This window comes from Petromyzon marinus, assembly GCF_048934315.1.
Source record: "Petromyzon marinus isolate PM22_M1 ecotype Great Lakes invasive population chromosome 67 unlocalized genomic scaffold, UKy_Petmar_22M1.pri1.0 chr67_unloc.6, whole genome shotgun sequence".
Classification (NCBI taxonomy): Eukaryota; Metazoa; Chordata; class Hyperoartia; order Petromyzontiformes; family Petromyzontidae; genus Petromyzon; species Petromyzon marinus.
Genome location: NW_027422596.1, coordinates 1233821 through 1261201, shown reverse-complemented (window position 1 = coordinate 1261201; position 27381 = coordinate 1233821). Strand labels below are relative to the sequence as shown.

At 49.3% G+C, this 27381-nt stretch overlaps 1 protein-coding gene across 4 annotated transcripts in view; it reads left to right on the top strand.

Annotated features, from left to right (window-relative positions):
- Positions 1-27381, top strand: part of LOC142907981 (disintegrin and metalloproteinase domain-containing protein 28-like) — a 62155-nt gene that overhangs the window by 23420 nt on the left and 11354 nt on the right. Inside the window, exons 2-6 of one of the 4 annotated variants that reach the window (XM_076058068.1) lie at positions 534-636; positions 12921-13089; positions 16127-16207; positions 21923-22004; positions 26085-26202. In XM_076058068.1, the coding sequence (XP_075914183.1) occupies positions 534-636; positions 12921-13089; positions 16127-16207; positions 21923-22004; positions 26085-26202 (553 nt within the window). Of the gene's footprint in view, positions 1-533; positions 637-5972; positions 13090-16126; positions 16208-21922; positions 22005-23603; positions 24294-24322; positions 25178-26084; positions 26203-27381 lie in introns of those variants that run through there. The other 3 variants (XM_076058067.1, XM_076058066.1, XM_076058065.1) reach the window with 3 other exon arrangements.

The following is a 27381-nucleotide window of genomic DNA, read 5'->3' as shown; positions in this document are numbered from 1 at the left end:
GGTGCACCTAGCCTGGCACGGGCTGTGTGGTGACGGTGGTGGTGGTGGTGGTGCACCTAGCCTGGCACGGGCTGTGTGTGTGGTGACGGTGGTGGTGGTAGTGGTGCACCTAGCCTGGCACGGGCTGTGTGTGTGGTGACGGTGTTGGTGGTGCACCTAGCCTGGCACGGGCTGTGTGTGTGGTGACGGTGGTGGTAGTGGTGCACCTAGCCTGGCACGGGCTGTGTGTGTGGTGACGGTGTTGGTGGTGGTGCACCTAGCCTGGCACGGGCTGTGTGTGTGGCGACGGTGTTGGTGGTGGTGCACCTAGCCTGGCACGGGCTGTGTGTGTAGTGACGGTGTTGGTGGTGGTGCACCTAGCCTGGCACGGGCTGTGTGTGTGGCGACGGTGTTGGTGGTGGTGCACCTAGCCTGGCACGGGCTGTGTGTGTGGTGACGGTGGTGGTGGTGCACCTAGCCTGGCACGGGCTGTGTGTGTGGTGACGGTGTTGGTGGTGGTGCACCTAGCCTGGCACGGGCTGTGTGTGTGGTAGGTGCCGGGGCTGCACCAGCGTCGTGTTTCCACGGCAACCAGCGGGGCGACGTCTACGGGAACTGCGGGAGACGGGGAACGACGTTCATCCCCTGCAGCAGAGAGTACCACAACACGTGCCTCTACTACTACTACAACACGTGCCTCTACTACTACAACACGTGCCTCTACTACTACAACACGTGCCTCTACTACTACAACACGTGCCTCTATTACTACAACACGTGCCTCTATTACTACAACACGTGCCTCTACTACTACAACACGTGCCTCTATTACTACAACACGTGCCTCTACAACACGTGCCTCTATTACAACACGTGCCTCTACTACTACACGTGCCTCTACTACTACAACACGTGCCTCTACTACAACACGTGCCTCTACTACAACACGTGCCTCTACTACCACTACAACACGTGCCTCTACTACCACAACACGTGCCTCTACTACTACAACACGTGCCTCTACTACCACTACAACACGTGCCTCTACTACACGTGCCTCTACTACAACACGTGCCTCTACTACTACACGTGCCTCTACTACTACAACACGTGCCTCTACTACAACACGTGCCTCTACTACAACACGTGCCTCTACTACAACACGTGCCTCTACAACACGTGCCTCTACAACACGTGCCTCTACTACTACAACACGTGCCTCTACAACACGTGCCTCTACTACTACAACACGTGCCTCTACTACTACTACAACACGTGCCTCTACTACTACAACACGTGCCTCTACCAGTACTACAACACGTGCCTCTACTACTACAACACGTGCCTCTACTACTACAACACGTGCCTCTACTAGTACTATTACACGTGCCTCTACTAGTACTACAACACGTGCCTCTACTACTACCACAACACGTGCCTCTACTACTACTACAACACGTGCCTCTACTACTACAACACGTGCCTCTACTACAACAACACGTGCCTCTACTACTACAACACGTGCCTCTACTACTACAACACGTGCCTCTACTACTACAACACGTGCCTCTACTACTACAACACGTGCCTCTACTACTACAACACGTGTCTCTACTACAACACGTGCCTCTACTACTACAACACGTGTCTCTACTAGTACTACACGTGCCTCTACTACTACAACACGTACCTCTACTACTACAAAACGTGCCTCTAATACAACACGTGCCTCTACTAGTACCACAACACGTGCCTCTACTACTACAACACGTGCCTCTACTACTACAACACGTGCCTCTACTACCACTACAACACGTGCCTCTACAACACGTGCCTCTACTACTACAACACGTGCCTCTACTACTACTACACGTGCCTCTACTACTACAACACGTGCCTCTACTACTACAACACGTGCCTCTACAACACGTGCCTCTACTACTACTACACGTGCCTCTACTACTACAACACGTGCCTCTACTACCACTACAACACTTGCCTCTACAACACGTGCCTCTACTACTACAACACGTGCCTCTACTAGTACTACAACACGTGCCTCTACTACTACAACACGTGCCTCTACTATCTCTACAACACGTGCCTCTACTACCACAACACGTGCCTCTACTACTACCACAACACGTGCCTCTACCACTACAACACGTGCCTCTACTACTACAACACGTACCTCTACTACTACAACAACACGTGCCTCTACTACTACTACAACACGTGCCTCTACAACACGTGCCTCTATTACTACAACACGTGCCTCTATTACTACAACACGTGCCTCTACTACTACAACACGTGCCTCTACTACTACAACACGTGCCTCTACTACTACAACACGTGCCTCTACTACCACAACACGTGCCTCTACTACTACAACACGTGCCTCTATTACTACAACACGTGCCTCTACTACTACCACAACACGTGCCTCTACTACTACTACAACACGTGCCTCTACAACACGTGCCTCTATTACTACAACACGTGCCTCTACTACAACACGTGCCTCTACTACTACAACACGTGCCTCTACTACTACTACAACACGTGCCTCTACTAGTACTACTACACGTGCCTCTACTAGTACTACAACACGTGCTTCTACTACTCCAACACGTGCCTCCACTACTACAACACGTGCCTCTACAACAAGTGCCTCTATTACTACAACACGTGCCTCTGTTACTACAACACGTGCCTCTACTACTACAACACGTGCCTCTACTACCACTACAACACGTGCCTCTACAACACGTGCCTCTACTACTACAACACGTGCCTCTACTACTACTACAACACGTGCCTCTACTACTACAACACGTGCCTCTAATACTACACGTGCCTCTACTACTACTACAACACGTGCCTCTACTACCACTACAACACGTGCCTCTACTACTACAACACGTGCCTCTACTACTACAACACGTGCCTCTACTACTACAACACGTGTCTCTACTACAACACGTGCCTCTACTACTACAACACGTGTCTATACTAGTACTACACGTGCCTCTACTACTACAACACGTACCTCTACTACTACAAAACGTGCCTCTAATACAACACGTGCCTCTACTAGTACTACAACACGTGCCTCTACTACTACAACACGTGCCTCTACTACTACAACACGTACCTCTACTACTACAAAACGTGCCTCTAATACAACACGTGCCTCTACTAGTACTACAACACGTGCCTCTACTACAACACGTGCCTCTCTCTGTGTCTGTCTCTCTGTGTTTCACTCTGTGTCTTCGTGTCTCTGTCTCACTGTGTCTCTGTGTCTCTCTCTGTGTCTCTGTCTGTGTCTCACTGTGTGTCTCTCTGTCTCTCTCTGTCTCTCTCTGTGTCTCTGTGTCTCTCTGTCTCGGTGTCTCTCTGTGTCTCTGTGTCTCTCTCCGTGTCTCTCTGTGTCTCTGTGTCTTTCTGCGTCTCTCTCTGTGTCTCTCTGTCTCTCTGTGTATCACTGTGTCTCTGTGTCTCGCTCTGTGTCTCTGTCTCTCTCTGTCTCTCTCTGTGTCTCTGTGTGTCTCTGTGTCTCTCTGTCTCTCTCTGTGTCTCTGTCTGTGTCTCTGTGTGTCTCTGTGTGTCTCTCTGTGTCTCTCTGTCTCTCTGTGTCTCTCTGTCTCTCTGTGTATCACTGTGTCTCTGTGTCTCGCTCTGTGTCTCTGTCTCTCTCTGTCTCTCTCTGTGTCTCTGTGTGTCTCTCTGTGTCTCTCTGTCTCTCTCTGTGTCTCTGTCTGTGTCTCTGTGTGTCTCTGTGTGTCTCTCTGTGTCTCTCTGTCTCTCTCTGTGTCTCTCTGTCTCTCTGTGTCTCTCTCTGTGTCTCTCTGTGTCTCTGTGTCTTTCTGCATCTCTCTGTGTGTCTCTCTATCTCTGTGTCTCTTTGTCTCTCTGTGTATCACTGTGTCTCTGTGTCTCGCTCTGTGTCTCTGTCTCTCTCTGTCTCTCTCTGTGTCTCTGTGTGTCTCTCTGTGTCTCTCTGTCTCTCTCTGTGTCTCTGTCTGTGTCTCTGTGTGTCTCTGTGTGTCTCTCTGTGTCTCTCTGTCTCTCTCTGTGTCTCTCTGTCTCTCTCTGTGTCTCTCTGTCTCTCTGTGTCTCTGTGTCTTTCTGCATCTCTCTGTGTGTCTCTCTATCTCTGTGTCTCTTTGTCTCTCTGTGTATCACTGTGTCTCTGTGTCTCGCTCTGTGTCTCTGTCTCTCTCTGTCTCTCTCTGTGTCTCTGTGTGTCTCTCTGTGTCTCTCTGTCTCTCTCTGTGTCTCTGTCTGTGTTTCTGTGTGTCTCTGTGTGTCTCTCTGTGTCTCTCTGTCTCTCTCTGTGTCTCTCTGTCTCTCTCTGTGTCTCTCTGTCTCTCTGTGTCTCTCTCTGTGTCTCTCTGTGTCTCTGTGTCTTTCTGCATCTCTCTGTGTGTCTCTCTATCTCTGTGTCTCTTTGTGTATCTGTGTCTCTCTGTGTCTCACTGTGTCTCTCTGTCTCTGTCTCCACAGGGACTCTCTCTGTGTCTCTGTCTCTGTGTCTCTCTGTCTCTCTGTGTCTCTCTGTGTCTCTGTCTCTGTGTCTCTCTGTCTCTCTGTGTCTCTCTGTGTCTCTCTGTGTCACTGTCTCTCTCTGTCTCTCTCTCTGTCTCTCTGTCTCTGTGTCTCTCTTTCGCTTTCTGTGTGTCTATCTGTGTCTCTCTGTCGCTCTCTGTGTCTCTCTGTTGCTCTCTGTGTCTCTCTGTGTCTCACTGTGTCTCTCTGTCTCTGAGTCTCTGTCTGTGTCTCTCTGTGTCTCTCTCTGTGTCTCTGTCTCTGTCTGTGGCCTCTGTGTGTCTCTGTGTCTCTATTTGTCTCTGTGTCTCTCTGTGTCTCTCTGTGTCTCACTGTGTCTCTCTCTGTGTCTCTGTCTCTCTGACTGTCTCTGTGTCTCTGTCTCTCTCTCTGTCTCTCTGTCTCTGTCTCTCTGTCTCTCTGTCGCTCTCTGTGTGTCTATCTGTGTCTCTCTGTCGCTCTCTGTGTCTCTCTGTTGCTCTCTGTGTCTCTCTGTGTCTCACTGTGTCTCTCTGTCTCTCTGTGTCTCTCTGTGTCTCTCTGTGTCTCTCTGTCTCTGAGTCTCTGTCTGTGTCTCTCTGTGTCTCTCTCTGTGTCTCTGTCTCTGTCTGTGGCCTCTGTGTGTCTCTGTGTCTCTATTTGTCTCTGTGTCTCTCTGTGTCTCTCTGTGTCTCACTGTGTCTCTCTCTGTGTCTCTGTCTCTCTGACTGTCTCTGTGTCTCTCTGTGCCTCTGTCTCTCTGTCTCTCTGTGCCTCTGTCTCTCTGTCTCTCTGTGTCTCTGTCTCTCTGTTTGTCTCTGTGTCTCTCTGTGTCTCTGTCTCTCTGTCTCTGTGTCTCTCTGTCTCTCTCTGTGTCTCTGTCTCTGTCTGTGTCTCTCTGTGTCTCTCTTTGTGTCTCTCTGTGTCTCTGTCTCTGTGTCTCTGTCTCTCTCTCTGTGTCTCACTGTCTCTCTGTGTCTCTGTCTCTCTGTTTGTCTCTGTGTCTCTCTGTGTCTCTGTCTCTCTGTCTCTGTGTCTCTCTGTCTCTCTCTGTGTCTCTGTCTCTGTCTGTGTCTCTCTGTGTCTCTCTTTGTGTCTCTCTGTGTCTCTGTCTCTGTGTCTCTGTCTCTCTCTCTGTGTCTCTGTCTCTGTGTCTCTCTGTGTCTCTGTCTCTCTGTCTCTGTCTCACTGTGGCTCACTGTGTCTGTCTCTGTGTCTCTCTCTGTCTCTGTGTCTCTGTGTGTCTCTGTGTCTCTCTCTGTCTCTGTCTCTCACTGTGTCTGTCTCTGTGTCTCTCTCTGTCTCTGTGTCTCTGTGTGTCTCTGTGTCTCTCTCTGTCTCACTGTGTCTCACTGTCTCTGTGTCTCTCTCTGTCTCTGTGTCTCTGTGTGTCTCTCTGTGTCTCTGTGTCTCTGTCTCTGTGTCTCTCTGTCTCTCTGTGTCTCTGTGTGTCTCCACAGGGACAGTCTATGTGGCAAGTTGCCGTGTGTAGGTGGAACCAGATTCCCCGTCTCTCTGTGTCTCTCTGTGTCTCTGTCTCTCTGTGTCTCTGTCTCTGTGTCTCTCTGTGTGTCTCTCTGTCTCTGTGTGTCTCTGTGTGTGTCCACAGGGACAGTCTATGTGGCAAATTGCCGTGTGTAGGTGGAACCAGATTATCTGTGTCTCTCTGTGTGTCTCTGTGTCTCTCTCTGTGTCTCTCTGTGTGTCTCACTGTCTCTCTCTGTGTCTCTGTCTCACTGTGTCTCTGTGTGTCTCTCTGTCTCACTGTGTCTCTCTGTCTCTGTATCTCCACAGGGACAGTCTATGTGGCAAATTGCCGTGTGTAGGTGGAACCAGATTCCCCGTCTCTGTGTCTCACTGTGTCTCTGTGTGTCTCTCTCTCTGTGTCTCTGTCTCTGTGTCTCTGTCTCTCTCTGTGTCTCTGTGTCTCTCTGTGTCTCCACAGGGACAGTCTATGTGGCAAATTGCCGTGTGTAGGTGGCACCAGATTCCCCGTCTCTCTGTCTCTCTCTGTGTGTCTCTGTCTCTCTGTGTGTCTCTGTGTGTCTCTCTGTGTCTCTCTCTCTGTGTCTCTGTGTCTCCACAGGGACAGTCTATGTGGCAAATTGCCGTGTGTAGGTGGAACCAGATTCCCCGTCTCTCTCTGTGTCTCTGTCTCACTGTGTCTCTCTGTGTCTCTCTGTGTCTCTGTCTCACTGTGTCTATCTGTGTCTCTGTCTCACTGTGTCTCTCTGTGTCTCTGTGTCTGTGTGTCTCTGTGTCTGTCCACAGGGACAGTCTATGTGGCAAATTGCCGTGTGTAGGTGGCACCAGATTCCCCGTCTCTCTGTGTCTCTCTGTGTCTCTCTGTGTGTCTCACTGTCTCTCTGTCTCTCTGTGTCTCTCTCTGTGTCTCACTGTCTCTCTGTCTCCACAGGGACAGTCTATGTGGCAAATTTCCGTGTGTAGGTGGAACCAGATTCCCCGTCTCTCTGTCTCTGTCTCACTGTCTCTCTCTGTGTCTCGGTCTCACTGTGTCTCTCTGTGTCTCTCTGTGTCTCTGTCTCACTGTGTCTCTCTGTCTCTCACTGTGTCACTGTCTCTGTGTGTGTCCACAGGGACAGTCTATGTGGCAAATTGCCGTGTGTAGGTGGCACCAGATTCCCCGTCTCTGTGTCTCACTGTGTCTCTGTGTCTCTCTCTCTCTGTGTCTCTGTCTCTGTGTCTCTGTCTCTCTCTGTGTCTCTGTGTCTCTCTCTGTCTCCACAGGGACAGTCCATGTGGCAAATTGCCGTGTGTAGGTGGCACCAGATTCCCCGTCTCTCTGTGTCTCTCTCTCTGTGTCTCTGTGTCTCCACAGGGACAGTCTATGTGGCAAATTGCCGTGTGTAGGTGGAACCAGATTTCCCGTCTCTCTCTGTGTCTCTGTCTCACTGTGTCTCTCTGTGTCTCTCTGTGTCTCTGTCTCACTGTGTCTATCTGTGTCTCTGTCTCACTGTGTCTCTCTGTGTCTCTGTGTCTGTGTGTCTCTGTGTGTCCACAGGGAAAGTCTATGTGGCAAATTGCCGTGTGTAGGTGGCACCAGATTCCCCGTCTCTCTGTGTCTCTCTGTGTCTCTCTGTGTGTCTCACTGTCTCTCTGTCTCTCTGTGTCTCTCTCTGTGTCTCACTGTCTCTCTGTCTCCACAGGGACAGTCTATGTGGCAAATTTCCGTGTGTAGGTGGAACCAGATTCCCCGTCTCTCTCTGTGTCTCTGTCTCACTGTCTCTCTCTGTGTCTCGGTCTCACTGTGTCTCTCTGTGTCTCTCTGTGTCTCTGTCTCACTGTGTCTCTCTGTGTCTCACTGTGTCACTGTCTCTGTGTGTGTCCACAGGGACAGTCTATGTGGCAAATTGCCGTGTGTAGGTGGAACCAGATTCCCCGTCTCTCTCTGTGTCTCTCTGTGTCTCTCTCTGTCTCTCTGTGTCTCTGTGTGTCTCTCTGTCTCACTGTGTCTCTCACTGTCTCTGTGTGTCCACAGAGACAGTCTATGTGGCAAATTGCCGTGTGTAGGTGGAACCAGATTATCTGTCTCTCTCTCTGTCTCACTGTGTCTCACTGTCTCTCTGTCTCTGTGTGTCCACAGGGACAGTCTATGTGGCAAGTTGCCGTGTGTAGGTGGCACCAGATTCCCCGTCTCTCTCTCTCTCTGTCTCTGTGTCTCACTGTCTCTCTATCTCCACAGGGACAGTCTATGTGGCAAATTGCCGTGTGTAGGTGGAACCAGATTCCCCGTCTCTCTGTGTCTCTCTGTGTCTCTGTGTGTCTCACTGTCTCTGTGTCTCCACAGGGACAGTCTATGTGGCAAATTGCCGTGTGTAGGTGGAACCAGATTCCCCGTCTCTCTGTGTCTCTCTGTGTCTCTGTCTCTGTGTCTCACTGTCTCTCTGTCTCCACAGGGACAGTCTATGTGGCAAGTTGCCGTGTGTAGGTGGCACCAGATTCCCCGTCTCTCTGTGTGTCTCTGTGTCTCTCTGTGTCTCTCTGTGTGTCTCACTGTCTCTGTCTCTCTGTGTGTGTCCACAGGGACAGTCTATGTGGCAAGTTGCCGTGTGTAGGTGGCACCAGATTCCCCGTCTCTCTGTGTGTCTCTGTCTCTGTGTCTCTCTCTGTGTGTCTCTGTCTCTGTGTCTCTGTGTCTCTGTGTCCACAGGGACAGTCTATGCGGCAAGTTGCCGTGTGTAGGTGGCACCAGATTCCCCGTCTCACTGTGTGTCTCTGTGTCTCTCTGTGTGTCTCTGTGTGTCTCTGTCTCTGTGTCTCTCTGTGTCTCTCTCTGTGTGTCTCTCTGTGTCTCTCTGTGTCCACAGGGACAGTCTATGTGGCAAATTACCGTGTGTAGGTGGAACCAGATTCCCCGTCTCTCTCTGTGTCTCTGTGTCTCACTGTGTGTCTCTCTCTGTCTCTCTCTGTGTCTCACTGTGTCTCTGTGTGTGTCCACAGGGACAGTCTATGTGGCAAGTTGCCGTGTGTAGGTGGCACCAGATTCCCCGTCTCTCTGTGTGTCTCTGTCTCTGTGTCTCTGTCTCTGTGTGTCCACAGGGACAGTCTATGTGGCAAGTTGCCGTGTGTAGGTGGCACCAGATTCCCCGTCTCTCTGTGTGTCTCTGTCTCTGTGTCTCTCTCTGTGTGTCTCTGTCTCTGTGTCTCTGTCTCTCTGTGTCCACAGGGACAGTCTATGTGGCAAGTTGCCGTGTGTAGGTGGAACCAGATTCCCCGTCTCTCTGTCTCTGTCTCTGTGTCTCTCTGTGTCTCTGTCTGTGTGTCTCACTGTCTCTCTGTGTCCACAGGGACAGTCTATGTGGCAAGTTGCCGTGTGTAGGTGGCACCAGATTCCCCGTCTCACTGTGTGTCTCTGTGTCTCTCTGTGTGTCTCTGTGTGTCTCTGTCTCTGTGTCTCTCTGTGTCTCTCTCTGTGTGTCTCTCTGTGTCTCTCTGTGTCCACAGGGACAGTCTATGTGGCAAATTACCGTGTGTAGGTGGAACCAGATTCCCCGTCTCTCTCTGTGTCTCTGTGTCTCACTGTGTCTCTCTCTCTGTCTCTCTCTGTGTCTCACTGTGTCTCTGTGTGTGTCCACAGGGACAGTCTATGTGGCAAGTTGCCGTGTGTAGGTGGCACCAGATTCCCCGTCTCTCTCTGTGTCTCTGTGTCTCACTGTGTCTCTCTCTCTCTGTCTCTCTCTGTGTCTCACTGTGTCTCTGTGTCCACAGGGACAGTCTATGTGGCAAGTTGCCGTGTGTAGGTGGCACCAGATTCCCCGTCTCTCTGTGTGTCTCTCTGTCTCTCACTGTGTCTCTGTCTCTGTGTGTGTCCACAGGGACAGTCTATGTGGCAAGTTGCCGTGTGTAGGTGGCACCAGATTCCCCGTCTCTCTGTGTGTCTCTCTGTGTCTCTCTGTCTCTGTGTCTCACTGTGTCTCTGTCTCCACAGGGACAGTCTATGTGGCAAGTTGCCGTGTGTAGGTGGCACCAGATTCCCCGTCTCTCTGTGTGTCTCTGTCTCTGTGTCTCTCTCTGTGTGTCTCTGTCTCTCTGTCTCTGTGTCTCTGTGTCTCTCTCTGTGTGTCTCTCTGTGTGTCTCTGTCTCTGTGTCTCTCTGTGTCTCTCTCTGTGTGTCTCTCTGTGTCTCTCTGTGTCCACAGGGACAATCTATGTGGCAAGTTGCCGTGTGTAGGTGGCACCAGATTCCCCGTCTCTCTGTGTGTCTCTGTGTCTCTCTGTGTCTCTCTGTGTGTCTCACTGTCTCTGTGTCTCTGTGTGTGTCCACAGGGACAGTCTATGTGGCAAGTTGCCGTGTGTAGGTGGCACCAGATTCCCCGTCTCTCTGTGTGTCTCTGTGTCTCTCTGTGTGTCTCTGTGTGTCTCTGTCTCTGTGTCTCTCTGTGTCTCTCTCTGTGTGTCTCTCTGTGTCTCTCTGTGTCCACAGGGACAGTCTATGTGGCAAGTTGCCGTGTGTAGGTGGCACCAGATTCCCCGTCTCTCTGTGTGTCTCTGTCTCTGTGTGTCTCTCTCTGTGTGTCTCTGTCTCTGTCTCTGTGTGTCCACAGGGACAGTCTATGTGGCAAGTTGCCGTGTGTAGGTGGCACCAGATTCCCCGTCTCTCTGTGTGTCTGTCTCTGTGTCTCTCTCTGTGTGTCTCTGTCTCTGTGTCTCTGTGTCTCTGTGTCCACAGGGACAGTCTATGTGGCAAGTTGCCGTGTGTAGGTGGCACCAGATTCCCCGTCTCTCTGTGTGTCTCTGTCTCTGTGTCTCTCTGCGTCTCTCTCTCTGTGTCTCTCTGTGTCTCTCTGTGTCTCTCTCTGTGTCTCTCTCTGTGTCTCTGTCTCTCTGTGTCTCTGTCTCTGTGTGTCCACAGGGACAGTCTATGTGGCAAGTTGCCGTGTGTAGGTGGCACCAGATTCCCCGTCTCTCTGTGTGTCTCACTGTCTCTGTGTCTCTGTGTCCACAGGGACAGTCTATGTGGCAAGTTGCCGTGTGTAGGTGGCACCAGATTCCCCGTCTCTCTGTGTGTCTCTGTCTCTGTGTCTCTCTCTGTGTGTCTCTGTCTCTGTGTCTCTGTGTCCACAGGGACAGTCTATGTGGCAAGTTGCCGTGTGTAGGTGGCACCAGATTCCCCGTCTCTCTGTGTGTCTCTGTCTCTGTGTCTCTCTCTGTGTGTCTCACTGTCTCTCTGTGTCTCTGTGTCTCTCTGTGTGTCTCTGTCTCACTGTGTCTCTGTCTCTGTGTCCACAGGGACAGTCTATGTGGCAAGTTGCCGTGTGTAGGTGGCACCAGATTCCCCGTCTCTCTCTGTGTCTCTGTCTCTGTGTGTCTCTGTCTCTGTGTGTCCACAGGGACAGTCTATGTGGCAAGTTGCCGTGTGTAGGTGGCACCAGATTCCCCGTCTCTCTGTGTGTCTCTCTGTGTCTCTCTGTCTCTGTGTCTCTGTCTCTCTGTGTCCACAGGGACAGTCTATGTGGCAAGTTGCCGTGTGTAGGTGGCACCAGATTCCCCGTCTCTCTCTGTGTGTCTCTGTCTCTGTGTGTCTCTGTCTCTGTGTGTCCACAGGGACAGTCTATGTGGCAAGTTGCCGTGTGTAGGTGGCACCAGATTCCCCGTCTCTCTGTGTGTCTCTGTCTCTGTGTCTCACTGTGTCTCTCACTGTCTCTCTGTGTCTCTGTCTCACTGTGTCTCTGTCTCTGTGTCCACAGGGACAGTCTATGTGGCAAGTTGCCGTGTGTAGGTGGCACCAGATTCCCCGTCTCTCTGTGTGTCTCTGTCTCTGTGTCTCTGTGTCTCTGTGTCCACAGGGACAGTCTATGTGGCAAGTTGCCGTGTGTAGGTGGCACCAGATTCCCCGTCTCTCTGTGTGTCTCTGTCTCTGTGTCTCTGTCTCTGTGTGTCCACAGGGACAGTCTATGTGGCAAGTTGCCGTGTGTAGGTGGCACCAGATTCCCCGTCTCTCTCTGTGTCTCTGTCTCTGTGTCTCTCTGTGTGTCTCTGTCTCTGTGTCTCTGTGTCCACAGGGACAGTCTATGTGGCAAGTTGCCGTGTGTAGGTGGCACCAGATTCCCCGTCTCTCTCTGTGTCTCTGTGTCTCACTGTGTCTCTCTCTCTGTCTCTCTCTGTGTCTCACTGTGTCTCTGTGTCCACAGGGACAGTCTATGTGGCAAGTTGCCGTGTGTAGGTGGCACCAGATTCCCCGTCTCTCTGTCTCTGTCTCTGTGTGTCTCACTGTGTCTCTGTGTCCACAGGGACAGTCTATGTGGCAAGTTGCCGTGTGTAGGTGGCACCAGATTCCCCGTCTCTCTCTGTGTCTCTGTCTCTGTGTCTCTCTGTCTCTGTGTCCACAGGGACAGTCTATGTGGCAAGTTGCCGTGTGTAGGTGGCACCAGATTCCCCGTCTCTCTCTGTGTCTCTCTGTGTCTCTCTCTGTGTGTCTCTCTGTGTGTCTCTGTGTGTGTCCACAGGGACAGTCTATGTGGCAAGTTGCCGTGTGTAGGTGGCACCAGATTCCCCGTCTCTCTCTGTCTCTCACTGTGTCTCTGTGTCCACAGGGACAGTCTATGTGGCAAGTTGCCGTGTGTAGGTGGCACCAGATTCCCCGTCTCTCTCTGTGTCTCTGTCTCACTGTGTCTCTCTGTGTCTCTCTGTGTCTCTCTGTCTCTCTGTGTGTCTCACTGTCTCTCTGTGTCTCACTGTCTCTCACTGTGTCTCTGTCTCTGTGTCCACAGGGACAGTCTATGTGGCAAGTTGCCGTGTGTAGGTGGCACCAGATTCCCCGTCTCTCTGTGTGTCTCTGTCTCTCACTGTGTCTCTCTCTCTGTGTCTCTCTGTGTCTCTCTGTGTCTCTCTCTGTGTGTCTCTCTCTGTCTCTGTGTCTCTGTCTCACTGTGTCTCTGTGTCCACAGGGACAGTCTATGTGGCAAGTTGCCGTGTGTAGGTGGCACCAGATTCCCCGTCTCCGGCTCCACCCTCTCCGTTGGGAGTTGCCGCTTCGCCGGAATCTCCGACTCAGCAAGGTCCAACAGCGAAGACGTCTCGCTGGTGTCTGACGGGACACCCTGTGGACAGGACAAGGTGAGAGAGACACCGGGAGAGAGAGAGAGAGAGACACCGGGAGAGAGAGAGACGCGGGGAGAGAGACACGGGGAGAGAGAGAGAGAGAGACACGGGGAGAGAGACGGGGAGAGAGACACGGGGAGAGAGACACGGGGAGAGACACGGGGAGAGAGAGAGACGGGGAGAGACACGGGGAGAGAGAGACACGTGGGGAGAGAGACACGGGGAGAGACACGGGGAGAGAGATACGGGGAGGGAGAGACACGGGGAGAGAGTGACACGGTTAGACACGGGGAGAGAGAGACACGTGGGGAGAGAGACACGGGGAGAGAGACACGGGGAGAGAGAGACACGGGGAGAGAGAGACACGGTTAGACACGGGGAGAGAGAGACACGTGGGGAGAGAGACACGGGGAGAGACACGGGGAGAGAGAGACACGGGGAGAGAGAGACACGGGGGGAGAGACACGGGGAGAGAGAGACACGGGGAGAGAGAGACACGGGGAGAGAGAGACACGGGGAGAGAGACACGGGGAGAGAGAGACACGGGGAGAGAGACACGGGGAAAGAGAGACACGGGGAGAGAGAGACACGGGGAGAGAGACACGGGGGAGAGGGAGACACGGGGATAGAGAGACACGGGGAGAGAGAGACACGGGGAGAGAGAGACACGGGGAGGGAGAGAGACACGGGGAGGGAGAGACACGGGGAGGGAGAGAAACGGGGAGAGAGGGACACGGGGAGAGAGAGACACGGGGGAGAGAGAGGCTACCTAGAGGCTACCTGGGCCCCCTCTACCTCTAGCTGTGTGTGTCAGTGAGTCCACCCTTGCCCCTAGAGGCTACCTGGGCCCCCTCTACCTCTAGCTGTGTCTATCAGTGAGTCCACCCTTGCCCCTAGAGGCTACCTAGAGGCTACCTGGGCCCCCTCTACCTCTAGCTGTGTGTGTCAGTGAGTCCACCCTTGCCCCTAGAGGCTACCTGGGCCCCCTCTACCTCTAGCTGTGTGTATCAGTGAGTCCACCCTTGCCCCTAGAGGCTACCTAGAGGCTACCTGGGTCCCCTCTACCTCTAGCTGTGTGTATCAGTGAGCCCACCCTTGCCCATAGAGGCTACCTGGAGGCTACCTGGGTCCCCTCTACCTCTAGCTGTGTGTATCAGTGAGCCCACTCTTGCCCCTAGAGGCTACCTGGAGGCTACCTGGGTCCCCTCCACCTCTAGCTGTGTGTATCAGTGAGCCCACTCTTGCCCCTAGAGGCTACCTGGAGGCTACCTGGGTCCCCTCTACCTCTAGCTGTGTGTGTCAGTGAGCCCACCCTTGCCCCTAGAGGCTACCTGGAGGCTACCTGGGCCCCCTCTACCTCTAGCTGTGTGTGTCAGTGAGCCCACCCTTGCCCCTAGAGGCTACCTGGAGGCTACCTGGGTCCCCTCTACCTCTAGCTGTGTGTGTCAGTGAGCCCACCCTTGCCCCTAGAGGCTACCTGGAGGCTACCTGGGCCCCCTCTACCTCTAGCTGTGTGTGTCAGTGAGCCCACCCTTGCCCCTAGAGGCTACCTGTGCCCCCTCTACCTCTAGCTGTGTGTATCAGTGAGTCCACCCTTGCCCCTAGAGGCTACCTGGAGGCTACCTGGGTCCCCTCTAGCTGTGTGTGTCAGTGAGCCCACCCTTGCCCCTAGAGGCTACCTGGGCCCCCTCTACCTCTAGCTGTGTGTATCAGTGAGTCCACCCTTGCCCCTAGAGGCTACCTAGAGGCTACCTGGGCCCCCTCTACCTCTAGCTGTGTGTGTCAGTGAGCCCACCCTTGCCCCTAGAGGCTACCTGGAGGCTACCTGGGTCCCCTCTACCTCTAGCTGTGTGTGTCAGTGAGCCCACCCTTGCCCCTAGAGGCTACCTGGAGGCTACCTGGGCCCCCTCTACCTCTAGCTGTGTGTGTCAGTGAGCCCACCCTTGCCCCTAGAGGCTACCTGGGCCCCCTCTACCTCTAGCTGTGTGTATCAGTGAGTCCACCCTTGCCCCTAGAGGCTACCTGGAGGCTACCTGGGTCCCCTCTAGCTGTGTGTGTCAGTGAGCCCACCCTTGCCCCTAGAGGCTTCCTGGGCCCCCTCTACCTCTAGCTGTGTGTATCAGTGAGTCCACCCTTGCCCCTAGAGGCTACCTAGAGGCTACCTGGGCCCCCTCTACCTCTAGCTGTGTGTGTCAGTGAGCCCACCCTTGCCCCTAGAGGCTACCTGGAGGCTACCTGGGTCCCCTCTACCTCTAGCTGTGTGTGTCAGTGAGTCCACCCTTGCCCCTAGAGGCTACCTAGAGGCTACCTGGGCCCCTCTACCTCTAGCTGTGTGTGTCAGTGAGCCCACCCTTGCCCCTAGAGGCTACCTGGAGGCTACCTGGGTCCCCTCTACCTCTAGCTGTGTGTGTCAGTGAGCCCACCCTTGCCCCTAGAGGCTACCTGGAGGCTACCTGGGCCCCCTCTACCTCTAGCTGTGTGTGTCAGTGAGCCCACCCTTGCCCCTAGAGGCTACCTGGGCCCCCTCTACCTCTAGCTGTGTGTATCAGTGAGTCCACCCTTGCCCCTAGAGGCTACCTGGAGGCTACCTGGGCCCCCTCTACCTCTAGCTGTGTGTGTCAGTGAGTCCACCCTTGCCCCTAGAGGCTACCTGGAGGCTACCTGGGCCTCCTCTACCTCTAGCTGTGTGTGTCAGTGAGTCCACCCTTGCCCCTAGAGGCTACCTGGAGGCTACCTGGGTCCCCTCTACCTCTAGCTGTGTGTGTCAGTGAGTCCACCCTTGCCCCTAGAGGCTACCTGGGTCCCCTCTACCTCTAGCTGTGTGTGTCAGTGAGCCCACCCTTGCCCCTAGAGGCTACCTGGAGGCTACCTGGGTCCCCTCTACCTCTAGCTGTGTGTGTCAGTGAGCCCACCCTTGCCCCTAGAGGCTAGCTGGAGGCTACCTGGGTCCCCTCTACCTCTAGCTGTGTGTGTCAGTGAGTCCACCCTTGCCCCTAGAGGCTATCTGGAGGCTACCTGGGCCCGCTCTACCTCTAGCTGTGTGTGTCCCCAGGTCTGCGTAGGACAGCGCTGTGTGCTGGTGACGTCACTCGGCGCTGAGATCTGCTCCACCACTCGCTGTGGCGGGCACGGGGTGAGCGATGGCATCATCATCAACATCAACAACATCATCATCAACAACAACATCATCAACAACATCAACAACATCAACATCATCAACAACAACAACATCAACAACAACAACATCATCAACAACATCAACATCATCAACATCATCCACAACATCAACAACATCAACAACAACAACATCAACAACAACATCAACAACAACAACATCAACAACACCATCAACAACATCAACAACATCAACAACACCATCAACAACATCAACAACAACAACAACATCATCAACAACATCAACAACATCAACAACATCAACAACATCAACAACAACAACATCAACATCATCAACAACATCATCAACAACATCAACAACATCAACAACATCATCAACAACAACATCAACAACAACATCATCAACAACATCAACAACATCAAAACATCAACATCATCAACAACATCATCAACATCATAAACAACAACAACAACATCAACAACATCAACAACATCAACAACATCAACAACATCAACATCAACAACAACATCATCAACAACATCAACAACATCATCATCAACAACAACATCATCCACAACATCAACATCAACAACAACATCATCAACAACATCAACAACATCAACAACAACAACAACATCATCAACATCAACAACAACAACAACATCATCAACAACATCAACAACATCAACATCAACAACAACATCATCAACAACAACATCAACATCAACATCAACAACAACAACAACATCATCAACAACATCAACAACATCAACATCAACAACAACATCATCAACAACATCAACATCATCAACAACAACAACATCAACATCATCAACATCAACAACAACAACATCATAAACAACAACATCAACAACAACATCAACATCATCAACATCAACAACAACAACAACATCAACAACATCAACAACATCAACAACATCATCAACAACATCAACATCAACATCATCATCCACAACATCAACAACATCAACAACAACATCAACATCATCAACAACATCAACAACAACAACATCAACAACAACATCAACAACATCAACAACATCAACAACATCAACAACAACAACATCATCAACAACAACATCATCAACAACAACAACATCAACAACAACATCAACAACATCAACAACATCATCAACAACATCAACAACATCAACAACATCATCAACAACATCAACAACATCAACAACATCAACATCAACAACAACATCATCATCAACAACAACATCATCCACAACATCAACATCAACAACAACATCAACATCATCAACAACATCAACAACATCAACAACATCAACATCATCATCCACAACATCAACAACAACATCAACAACATCAACATCATCATCCACAACATCAACAACATCAACATCAACATCATCATCCACAACATCAACATCAACAACAACAACATCAACAACAACAACAACATCATCAACGACATCATCAACATCAACGACATCATCAACATCAACAATATCAACATCAACAACATCATCAACAACATCAACATCAACAACAACATCAACAACAACATCAACAACAACATCATCAACAACATCAACATCAACAACATCAACATCAACAACAACATCAACATCAACAACAACATCAACAACAACATCAACAACATCAACAACATCAACATCAACATCATCAACAACAACATCAACATCAACAACAACATCAACAACATCATCAACAACAACATCAACAACAACATCATCAACAACATCAACAACATCATCAACAACATCAACAACATCAACATCATCAACATCATCAACAACATCAACATCAACAACAACACCAACATCATCAACATCAACAACATCATCATCAACATTAACAACATCAACAACATGACAATCAACATCAACAAGATCAACATCAACAACATCAACAACATCAACATCACCATCATCACCATCAACATCAACAACATCAACATCACAACATCAATAATATCACCATCAACAACATCAACAACATCACCATCAACATCAACAACATCAACATCAGCAAGATCACCATCAACAACATCAACATAAACAACATCAGCATCAACAACATCAACATCAACAACATCAACATCATGATCATCAACATCAACAACATCAACATAATCAACAACATCAACAACATCACCATCAACATTAACAGCATCAACAACATCACCATCAACATCAACAAGATCAATATCAACAACATCAACAACATCATCATCATCACCATCAACATCAACAACATCAACAACATCATCAACAACATCAACATCATCACCATCAACATCAACAATATCAACTACATCAACATCAACAACATCACCATCAACAACATCAACAACATGACCATCAACATCAACAACATCAACATCAACAACAACACCATCAACATCCAGAACATCAACAACATCACCATCAACAACATCAACAACATCACCATCAACAACATCAACACCATCATCAACATCAACAACATCATCAACATCATCATCAACATCAACAACATCAACAACATCACCATCATCACCATCATCACCATCATCATCAACAACATCAACATCATCACCATCACCATCATCAACATCATCAACATCACCACCATCACCATCATCAACATCATCAACATCACCACCATCACCACCACCATGACCACCATCATCATCACCACCATCATCATCAACATCATCATCATAAACAACATCATCAACAACATTGCAATCATTATCACCATCACCATCATCAACATCATCAACATCACCACCATCACCATCATCAACATCATCAACATCACCACCATCACCACCACCATGACCACCATCATCATCACCACCATCATCATCAACATCATCATCATAAACAACATCATCAACAACATTACAATCATTATCAACATCACCACCATCAACATCAACATCACCAGCATCATCATCATCACCATCAACATCATCATCAACAGCATCATTATCACCATCATCTTCAACAACATCAACATCATCACCAGCAACATCACCATCATCAACATCATCACCATCACCACCATCATCACCATCATCATCACTATCATCATCATCAACATCAAGATCAACAACATCAACAACATCATCACCATCAACAACATCACCATCATCACCATCAACATCAAGAACATCAACAACATCATCTCCAACATCATCACCATCATCACCACCACCACCATCACCATCATCAACATCATCATCACCATCATCATCATTAACAACATCAACATCATCAACATCATCACCAACATTATCGTCAACATCATCAACAACATCACCATCATCAACATCACCACCATCATCATCATCACCATCAACATCACCACCATCATCAACATCATCACCATCAACATCATCACCATCAACATCATCACCATCAACAACATCACCATTATCAACATCACCACCATCATCATCAACATCATCACCATCAATATCACCACCATCATCATCATCATCAACATCATCAACATCATCATCAACAACATCAACATCATCAACATCAACATCACCACCACCACCATCATCACCATCATCATCACCATCATCACCATCAACATCAACAACATCAACAACATCATCACCATCAACATCATCATCAACAACATCAACATTATCACCATCATCAACATCACCACCATGATCAACATCATCATCATCATAAACAACATCATCACCACCACCATCATCACCATCATCAACATCACTTATCATCAACATCACCACCATCATCAACATCATCATCATCATAAACAACATCATCACCACCATCATCACCATCAACATCAACAACATGACCATCAACATCATCACCATCAACATCATCACCATCATCAACATCACCACCATCATCAACATCACCATTATCATCATCACCATCATCACCATCAACAACGTCATCATCATCATCACCACCACCATCATCACCATCATCATTATCATCATCGCCATCATCACCATCAACAACATCATCATCATAAACAACATTATCACCATCATCACCACCACCATCATCACCATCATCATCACCATCAACATCAACAACATCAACAACATCATCACCATCAACATCACCACTATCATCATCATCATCATAAATAACATCATCACCACCATCATCACCATCATCACCATCATCACCACCACCATCATCATCACCACCACCAAGATCACCATCATCAACATCATCATCACCATCATCACCATCATCAACATAATCATCATAAACAACATCATCATCATCACCACCACCACCATCATCACCATCATGAACATCACCACCATCATCAACATCATCAACATAAACAACATCATCACCATCATCATCACCACCATCATCATCACCATCATCACCATCATCAACATCATCACCATCATCAACATCACCATCAACATCATCAACATCATCACCACCACCAACATGATCATCCAAAGAGGCGTGCCATGTTAAATTATTTTATTGTGTTCTAATAAATTATGTTAATTAGATATGAGGCGTGGCATGGTAAATTTGTATTATAAATTATGTTAATTCGATATTCAGCGAGACATGATTAATTATTATAATTGATCGTAATAAAGTATCTTAAATCGATATGAGGCGAGACATTGTAAATAAATTCAATACGGGTGCGTATGTGGTGAATAATTATAATAATAAATTATGTTAATTCATCATTGGGCGTAATGAGGTGAATAATTATAATAAATTATGTTAATTCATCATTGGGCGTGATCTGGTGAATAATTATAATAAATTATGTTAATTCATCATTGGGCGTGATGTGGTGAATAATTATAATAAATTATGTTAATTCATCATTGGGCGTGATGTGAATAATTATAATAAATTATGTTAATTCATCATTGGGCGTGATCTGGTGAACAATTATAATAAATTATGTTAATTCATCATTGGGCGTGATCTGGTGAACAATTATAATAAATTATGTTAATTCATCATTGGGCGTGATGTGGTGAATAATTATAATAAATTATGTTAATTCATCATTGGGCGTGATGTGGTGAATAATTATAATAAATTATGTTAATTCGGCGTGATGTGGTGAATAATTATAATAAATTATGTTAATTCATCATTGGGCGTGATGTGGTGAATAATTATAATAAATTATGTTAATTCATCATTGGGCGTGATGTGGTGAATAATTATAATAAATTATGTTAAATCGCCATTGGGTGTGATGTGGTGAATAATTATAATAAATTATGTTAATTCATCATTGGGCTTGATGTGGTGAATAATTATTATAAATTATGTTAATTCGCCATTGGGCGTGATGTGGTGAATAATTATAATAAATTATGTTAATTCATCATTGGACGTGATGTGATGAATAATTATAATAAATTATTTTAATTAATCATTAGGCGTGATCTGGTGAATAATAATAAATTATGTTAATTCTTCATTGGGCGTGATGTGGTGAATGATTATAATAAATTATGTTAATTCATCATTGGGCGTGATCTGGTGAATAATTATAATAAATTATGTTAATTCATCATTGGGCGTGATCTGGTGAATAATTATAATAAATTATGTTAATTGATCATTGGGCGTGATGTGGTGAAATTATAATAAATTATGTTAATTCGCCATTGGGCGTGATGTGAATAATTATAATAAATTATGTTAATTGACTCCCCAGGTCTGCAACAACCTGGGGCAGTGCCACTGCGACTTGGGATGGAGCCCACCGCATTGTGACGTCAAAGTGGCAGAGCCAGCTGGTGGGTGGGGGGGGTTAGTGGGGGGGTTAGTGGGGGGTTAGTGGGGGGGTTAGTGGGGGGGTTAGTGGGGGGGTTAGTGGGGGGGTTAGTGGGGGGGTTAGTGGGGGGGTTAGTGGGGGGGTTAGTGGGGGTTGGTGAGTGGGGGTTGGTGAGTGGGGGTGGGTGGGGGGGGGTGGGTGGGTGGGGGTTGGTGGGTGGGGGTTGGTGAGTTGGGGTGGGTGGGGGGGGGTGGGTGGGGGGGGGTGGGGGGGGGGGTGGGGGGGGGGGTGGGGGGGGGGTTAGTGGGGGGGTTAGTGGGGGGTTGAGTTAATGGGGGTTGAATGAGTGGGTTTAGTGGGGGGGGGGGTGAGTGAGTGGGGGCTAGTGGGGGGGGGGTTGGTGAGGGGGTTAGTGGGGGGGTTAGTGGGGGGGTGAGTGAGTGGGGGTTGGTGGGGGGGTTAGTGGGGGGGGGTGAGTGAGTGAGTGAGTGGGTGAGTGAGTAGGTAGGTGAGTGAGTGAGTGTGTAGGTGAGTGAGTGAGTGGGTCGGTGAGTGGGTGAGTGAGTGGGTAGGTGAGTGGGTGAGTGGGTGAGTGAGTGGGTGAGTGAGTGGGTAGGTGAGTGAGTGAGTGGGTGAGTGGGTAGGTGAGTGAGTGAGTGGGTGAGTGGGTGAGTGAGTGAGTGTGTAGGTGAGTGAGTGGATAGGTGAGTGAGTGAGTGGGTGAGTGGCTAGACAGATATCTGTACGTAGCCTGCCCATGCCTCTGTGTGTGTGTGTCTGTGTGTGTGTCTGTGTGTGTGTGTCTGTGTGTGTTTGTCTGTGTTTATCTGTGTGTGTGTCTGTCTGTGTGTGGTGGGGAGCGATAGTGTAGTGGTTAGCGCTACGCTGCGCTATGAACCTGGCGACCCGGGTTCGATTCCCGCTCACGGCCAACACCAGTGACGATTATCTGAACCGGTCCTGGGCCTCCCCTAGGTCGACTCAGCCTCAAATGAGTACCTGGTGCGGTGTGTAAACATTGCCACTAGGGAGACAAAGGCGGTCGGGCGTGGTGCTGGCCACCCACCCCCTCGTGTACCGTTCCGGCCTTCATAGGTGCTCGCTAACAGCACTTGCCCCTACAGTCTGTGCAGGCTATATGGGGGATCTTTGTCTTTTGTGTCTGTGTGTGTGTGTGAGTGTGTGTCTGTGTGTCTGTGTGTCTGTGTGTCTGTGTGTGTCTGTGTGTGTGACTGTGTGTGACTGTGTGTCTGTGTGTGACTGTGTGTGTGACTGTGTGACTGTGTGTGACTGTGTGTGTCTGTGTGTGTCTGTGTGTGTGACTGTGTGTCTGTGTGTGACTGTGTGTGTGACTGTGTGTGTGACTGTGTGTGTCTGTGTGTGTGACTGTGTGTGACTGTGTGTGTGTGTGTGACTGTGTGTGACTGTGTGTGACTGTGTGTGACTGTGTGTGTGACTGTGTGTGTGTGTGACTGTGTGTGACTGTGTGTGTGACTGTGTGTGTGTCTGTATGTGTAACTGTGTGTGTGTCTGTATGTGTAACTGTGTGTGTGTGTCTGTGTGTGTGTCTGTGTGTGACTGTGTGTGTCTGTGTGACTGTGTATCACTGTGTGTGTCACAGGCACCGTGGTGACAGTGGTAGTGGTGGTGGTTGTTGTTGTTGTCATCCTTCTGTGTCTGTGTGTCTGTGTGACTGTGTGTGACTGTGTGTGTGTGACTGTGTGTGTGTGTGACTGTGTGTGTGTATGTGTGTCTGTGTGACTGTGTGTGACTGTGTGTCTGTGTGTCTGTGTGACTGTGTATCACTGTGTGTGTCACAGGCACCGTGGTGACAGTGGTAGTGGTGGTGGTTGTTGTTGTTGTCATCCTTCTGTGTCTGTGTGTGTGTGTCTGTGTGTGTGTGTCTGTGTCTGTGTGTGTGTGTCTGTGTCTGTGTGTCTGTGTGTGTGTGTGTGACTGTGTGTGTGTGTCTGTGTGTGTGTGTCTGTGTCTGTGTGTGTGTGTCTGTGTGTGTGTGTGACTGTGTGTGTGTGTCTGTGTGTGTGTCTGTGTGTGTGTGTGACTGTGTGTCTGTGTGTGTCACAGGCACCGTGGTGACAACGGTAGTGGTGGTGGTTGTTGTTGTTGTCATCCTTCTGTGTCTGTGTGTCTGTGTGACTGTGTGTGACTGTGTGTGTGTCTGTGTGTGTCTGTGTGTGTGACTGTGTGTGTGTGTGTGTCTGTGTGACTGTGTGTGACTGTGTGTGTGTGACTGTGTGTGTCTGTGTGTGACTGTGTGTGTCTGTGTGACTGTGTGTGACTGTGTGTGTGTGTGTGACTGTGTGTCTGTGTGTGTCACAGGCACCGTGGTGACAGTGGTAGTGGTGGTGGTGGTTGTTGTTGTTGTCATCGTTCTGTGTCTGTGTGTGTGTGTCTGTGTGACTGTGTGACTGTGTGTCTGTGTGTGTGTCTGTGTGACTGTGTGTGACTGTGTGTCTGTGTGTGTGTGTGTGACTGTGTATCACTGTGTGTGTCACAGGCACCGTGGTGACAACGGTAGTGGTGGTGGTTGTTGTTGTTGTCATCCTTCTGTGTGTGTGTGTGTGTCTGTGTGTGTGTCTGTGTGTCTGTGTGTGTGTCTGTGTGTGACTGTGTGTGACTGTGTGTGTGTGTGTGTCTGTGTGTGTGTCTGTGTGTGTGACTGTGTGTGACTGTGTGTGTGTGTGTCTGTGTGTGTGTGACTGTGTGTGTGTCTGTGTGTGTGTGTGTCTGTGTGACTGTGTGTGACTGTGTGTGTGTGTGTCTGTGTGTCTGTGTGTGTCACAGGCACCGTGGTGACAGTGGTAGTGGTGGTGGTTGTTGTTGTTGTCATCCTTCTGTGTCTGTGTGTGTGTGTCTGTGTGTGACTGTGTGTGACTGTGTGTCACTGTGTGTGTCATAGGCACCGTGGTGACAACGGTAGTGGTGGTGGTGGTTGTTGTTGTCATCCTTCTGTGTCTGTGTGTGACTGTGTGTGTGTGTGACTGTGTGTGTGTGTCTGTGTGTGTGTCTGTGTGTGTCTGTGTGTCTGTGTGACTGTGTGTGTGTGTGACTGTGTGTGTGTGTGTGTCTGTGTGTGTGTCTGTGTGTGTCTGTGTGTCTGTGTGACTGTGTGTCTGTGTGTGACTGTGTGTGTCTGTGTGACTGTGTGTGACTGTGTGTGTGTGTGTGACTGTGTGTCTGTGTGTGTCACAGGCACCGTGGTGACAGTGGTAGTGGTGGTGGTGGTTGTTGTTGTCATCCTTCTGTGTCTGTGTGTGTGTGTCTGTGTGTGTGTGTCTGTGTGTGTCTGTGTGTGTGTGTGTCTGTGTGTCTGTGTGTCTGTGTGTGACTGTGTGTGTCTGTGTGACTGTGTGTGACTGTGTGTGTGTGTGACTGTGTGTCTGTGTGTGTCTGTGTGTGTGTGTGTCTGTGTGTCTGTGTGTCTGTGTGTGACTGTGTGTGTCTGTGTGACTGTGTGTGACTGTGTGTGACTGTGTGTGTCTGTGTGTCTGTGTGACTGTGTGTGTCACAGGCACCGTGGTGACAGTGGTAGTGGTGGTGGTGGTTGTTGTTGTTGTCATCCTTCTGTGTCTGTGTGTCTGTGTGACTGTGTGTGACTGTGTGTGTGTGACTGTGTGTGTGTGTGACTGTGTGTGTGTGTGTGTGTCTGTGTGTGTGTCTGTGTGACTGTGTGTGTGTGTGTCTGTGTGTGTCTGTGTGTCTGTGTGTGTCACAGGCACCGTGGTGACAGTGGTAGTGGTGGTGGTGGTGGTTGTTGTTGTCATCCTTCTGTGTGTGTGTGTGTCTGTGTGTGTGTGTGTGTGTCTGTGTGTGTGTCTGTGTATGTGTCTGTGTGTGACTGTGTGTGTGTGTGTGTGTCTGTGTGTCTGTGTGTGTCACAGGCACCGTGGTGACAGTGGTAGTGGTGGTGGTTGTTGTTGTTGTTGTCATCCTTCTGTGTCTGTGTGTGTGTGTCTGTGTGTCTGTGTGTGTGTGTCTGTGTGTGTCTGTATCACTGTGTGTGTGTCTGTGTGTGTGTGTGTCTGTGTGACTGTGTGTGACTGTGTGTGTGTGTGTGACTGTGTGTCTGTGTGTGTCACAGGCACCGTGGTGACAACGGTAGTGGTGGTGGTGGTTGTTGTTGTTGTCATCGTTCTGTGTCTGCCGCTCATCTTCCTCGCACTCCGTCGCTACCGCAACTCTGCCGCCCGACAAAACACGTGAGCCTTAGCATGATGTTAGCATGACGTTAGCATGATGTTAGCATGATGTTAGCATGATGTTACCATGCCATTAGCATGATGTTAGCATGATGTTAGCATGCCATTAGCATGCCCTTAGCATGATGTTAGCATGATGTTAGCATGATGTTAGCATGCCCTTAGCATGATGTTAGCATGATGTTAGCATGATGTTAGCATGCCCTTAGCATGATGTTAGCATGATGTTAGCATGATGTTAGCATGCCCTTAGCATGATGTTAGCATGATGTTAGCATGATGCTAGCATGCCCTTAGCATGATGTTAGCATGATGTTATCATGATGTTAGCATGATGTTAGCATGATGTTAGCATGATGCTAGCATGCCCTTAGCATGCCCTTAGCATGATGTTAGCATGATGTTAGCATGATGCTAGCATGCCCTTAGCATGATGTTAGCATGATGTTAGCATGCCCTTAGCATGATGTTAGCATGATGTTAGCATGCCCTTAGCATGATGTTAGCATGATGTTAGCATGCCCTTAGCATGATGTTAGCATGATGTTTAGCATGATGTTAGCATGCCCTTAGCATGATGTTAGCATGCCCTTAGCATGCCCTTAGCATGCCCTTAGCATGATGTTAGCATGCCCTTAGCATGATGTTAGCATGCCCTTAGCATGCCCTTAGCATGATGTTAGCATGCCCTTAGCATGATGTTAGCATGCCCTTAGCATGCCCTTAGCATGATGTTAGCATCCCCTTAGAATGCCCTTAGCATGATGTTAGCATGATGTTAACATGCCCTTAGCATGCCCTTAGCATGATGTTAGCATGCCCTTAGCATGATGTTAGCATGCCCTTAGCATGCCCTTAGCATGATGTTAGCATCCCCTTAGAATGCCCTTAGCATGATGTTAGCATGATGTTAGCATGCCTTTAGTATGGCGTTAGCATGTGGTTAGCATGTGGTTAGCATGCCGTTAGCATGGCATCATAATATTGCCGTGCCATTAACGTGACCAAATATCCCTCGTGATCGATGCTGACATGTGACTGACATAGACTTGACATGCATGAGCAACCACCCCCAGTGTCAGATGTCTCTGTACATCAGCCTGCTGTCAGTAGTAGCAGCAGTAGGGCTGTGGTCTAGCCTAGGGGCACCCCCAGTGGCAGCTGTCTCTCTACATCAGC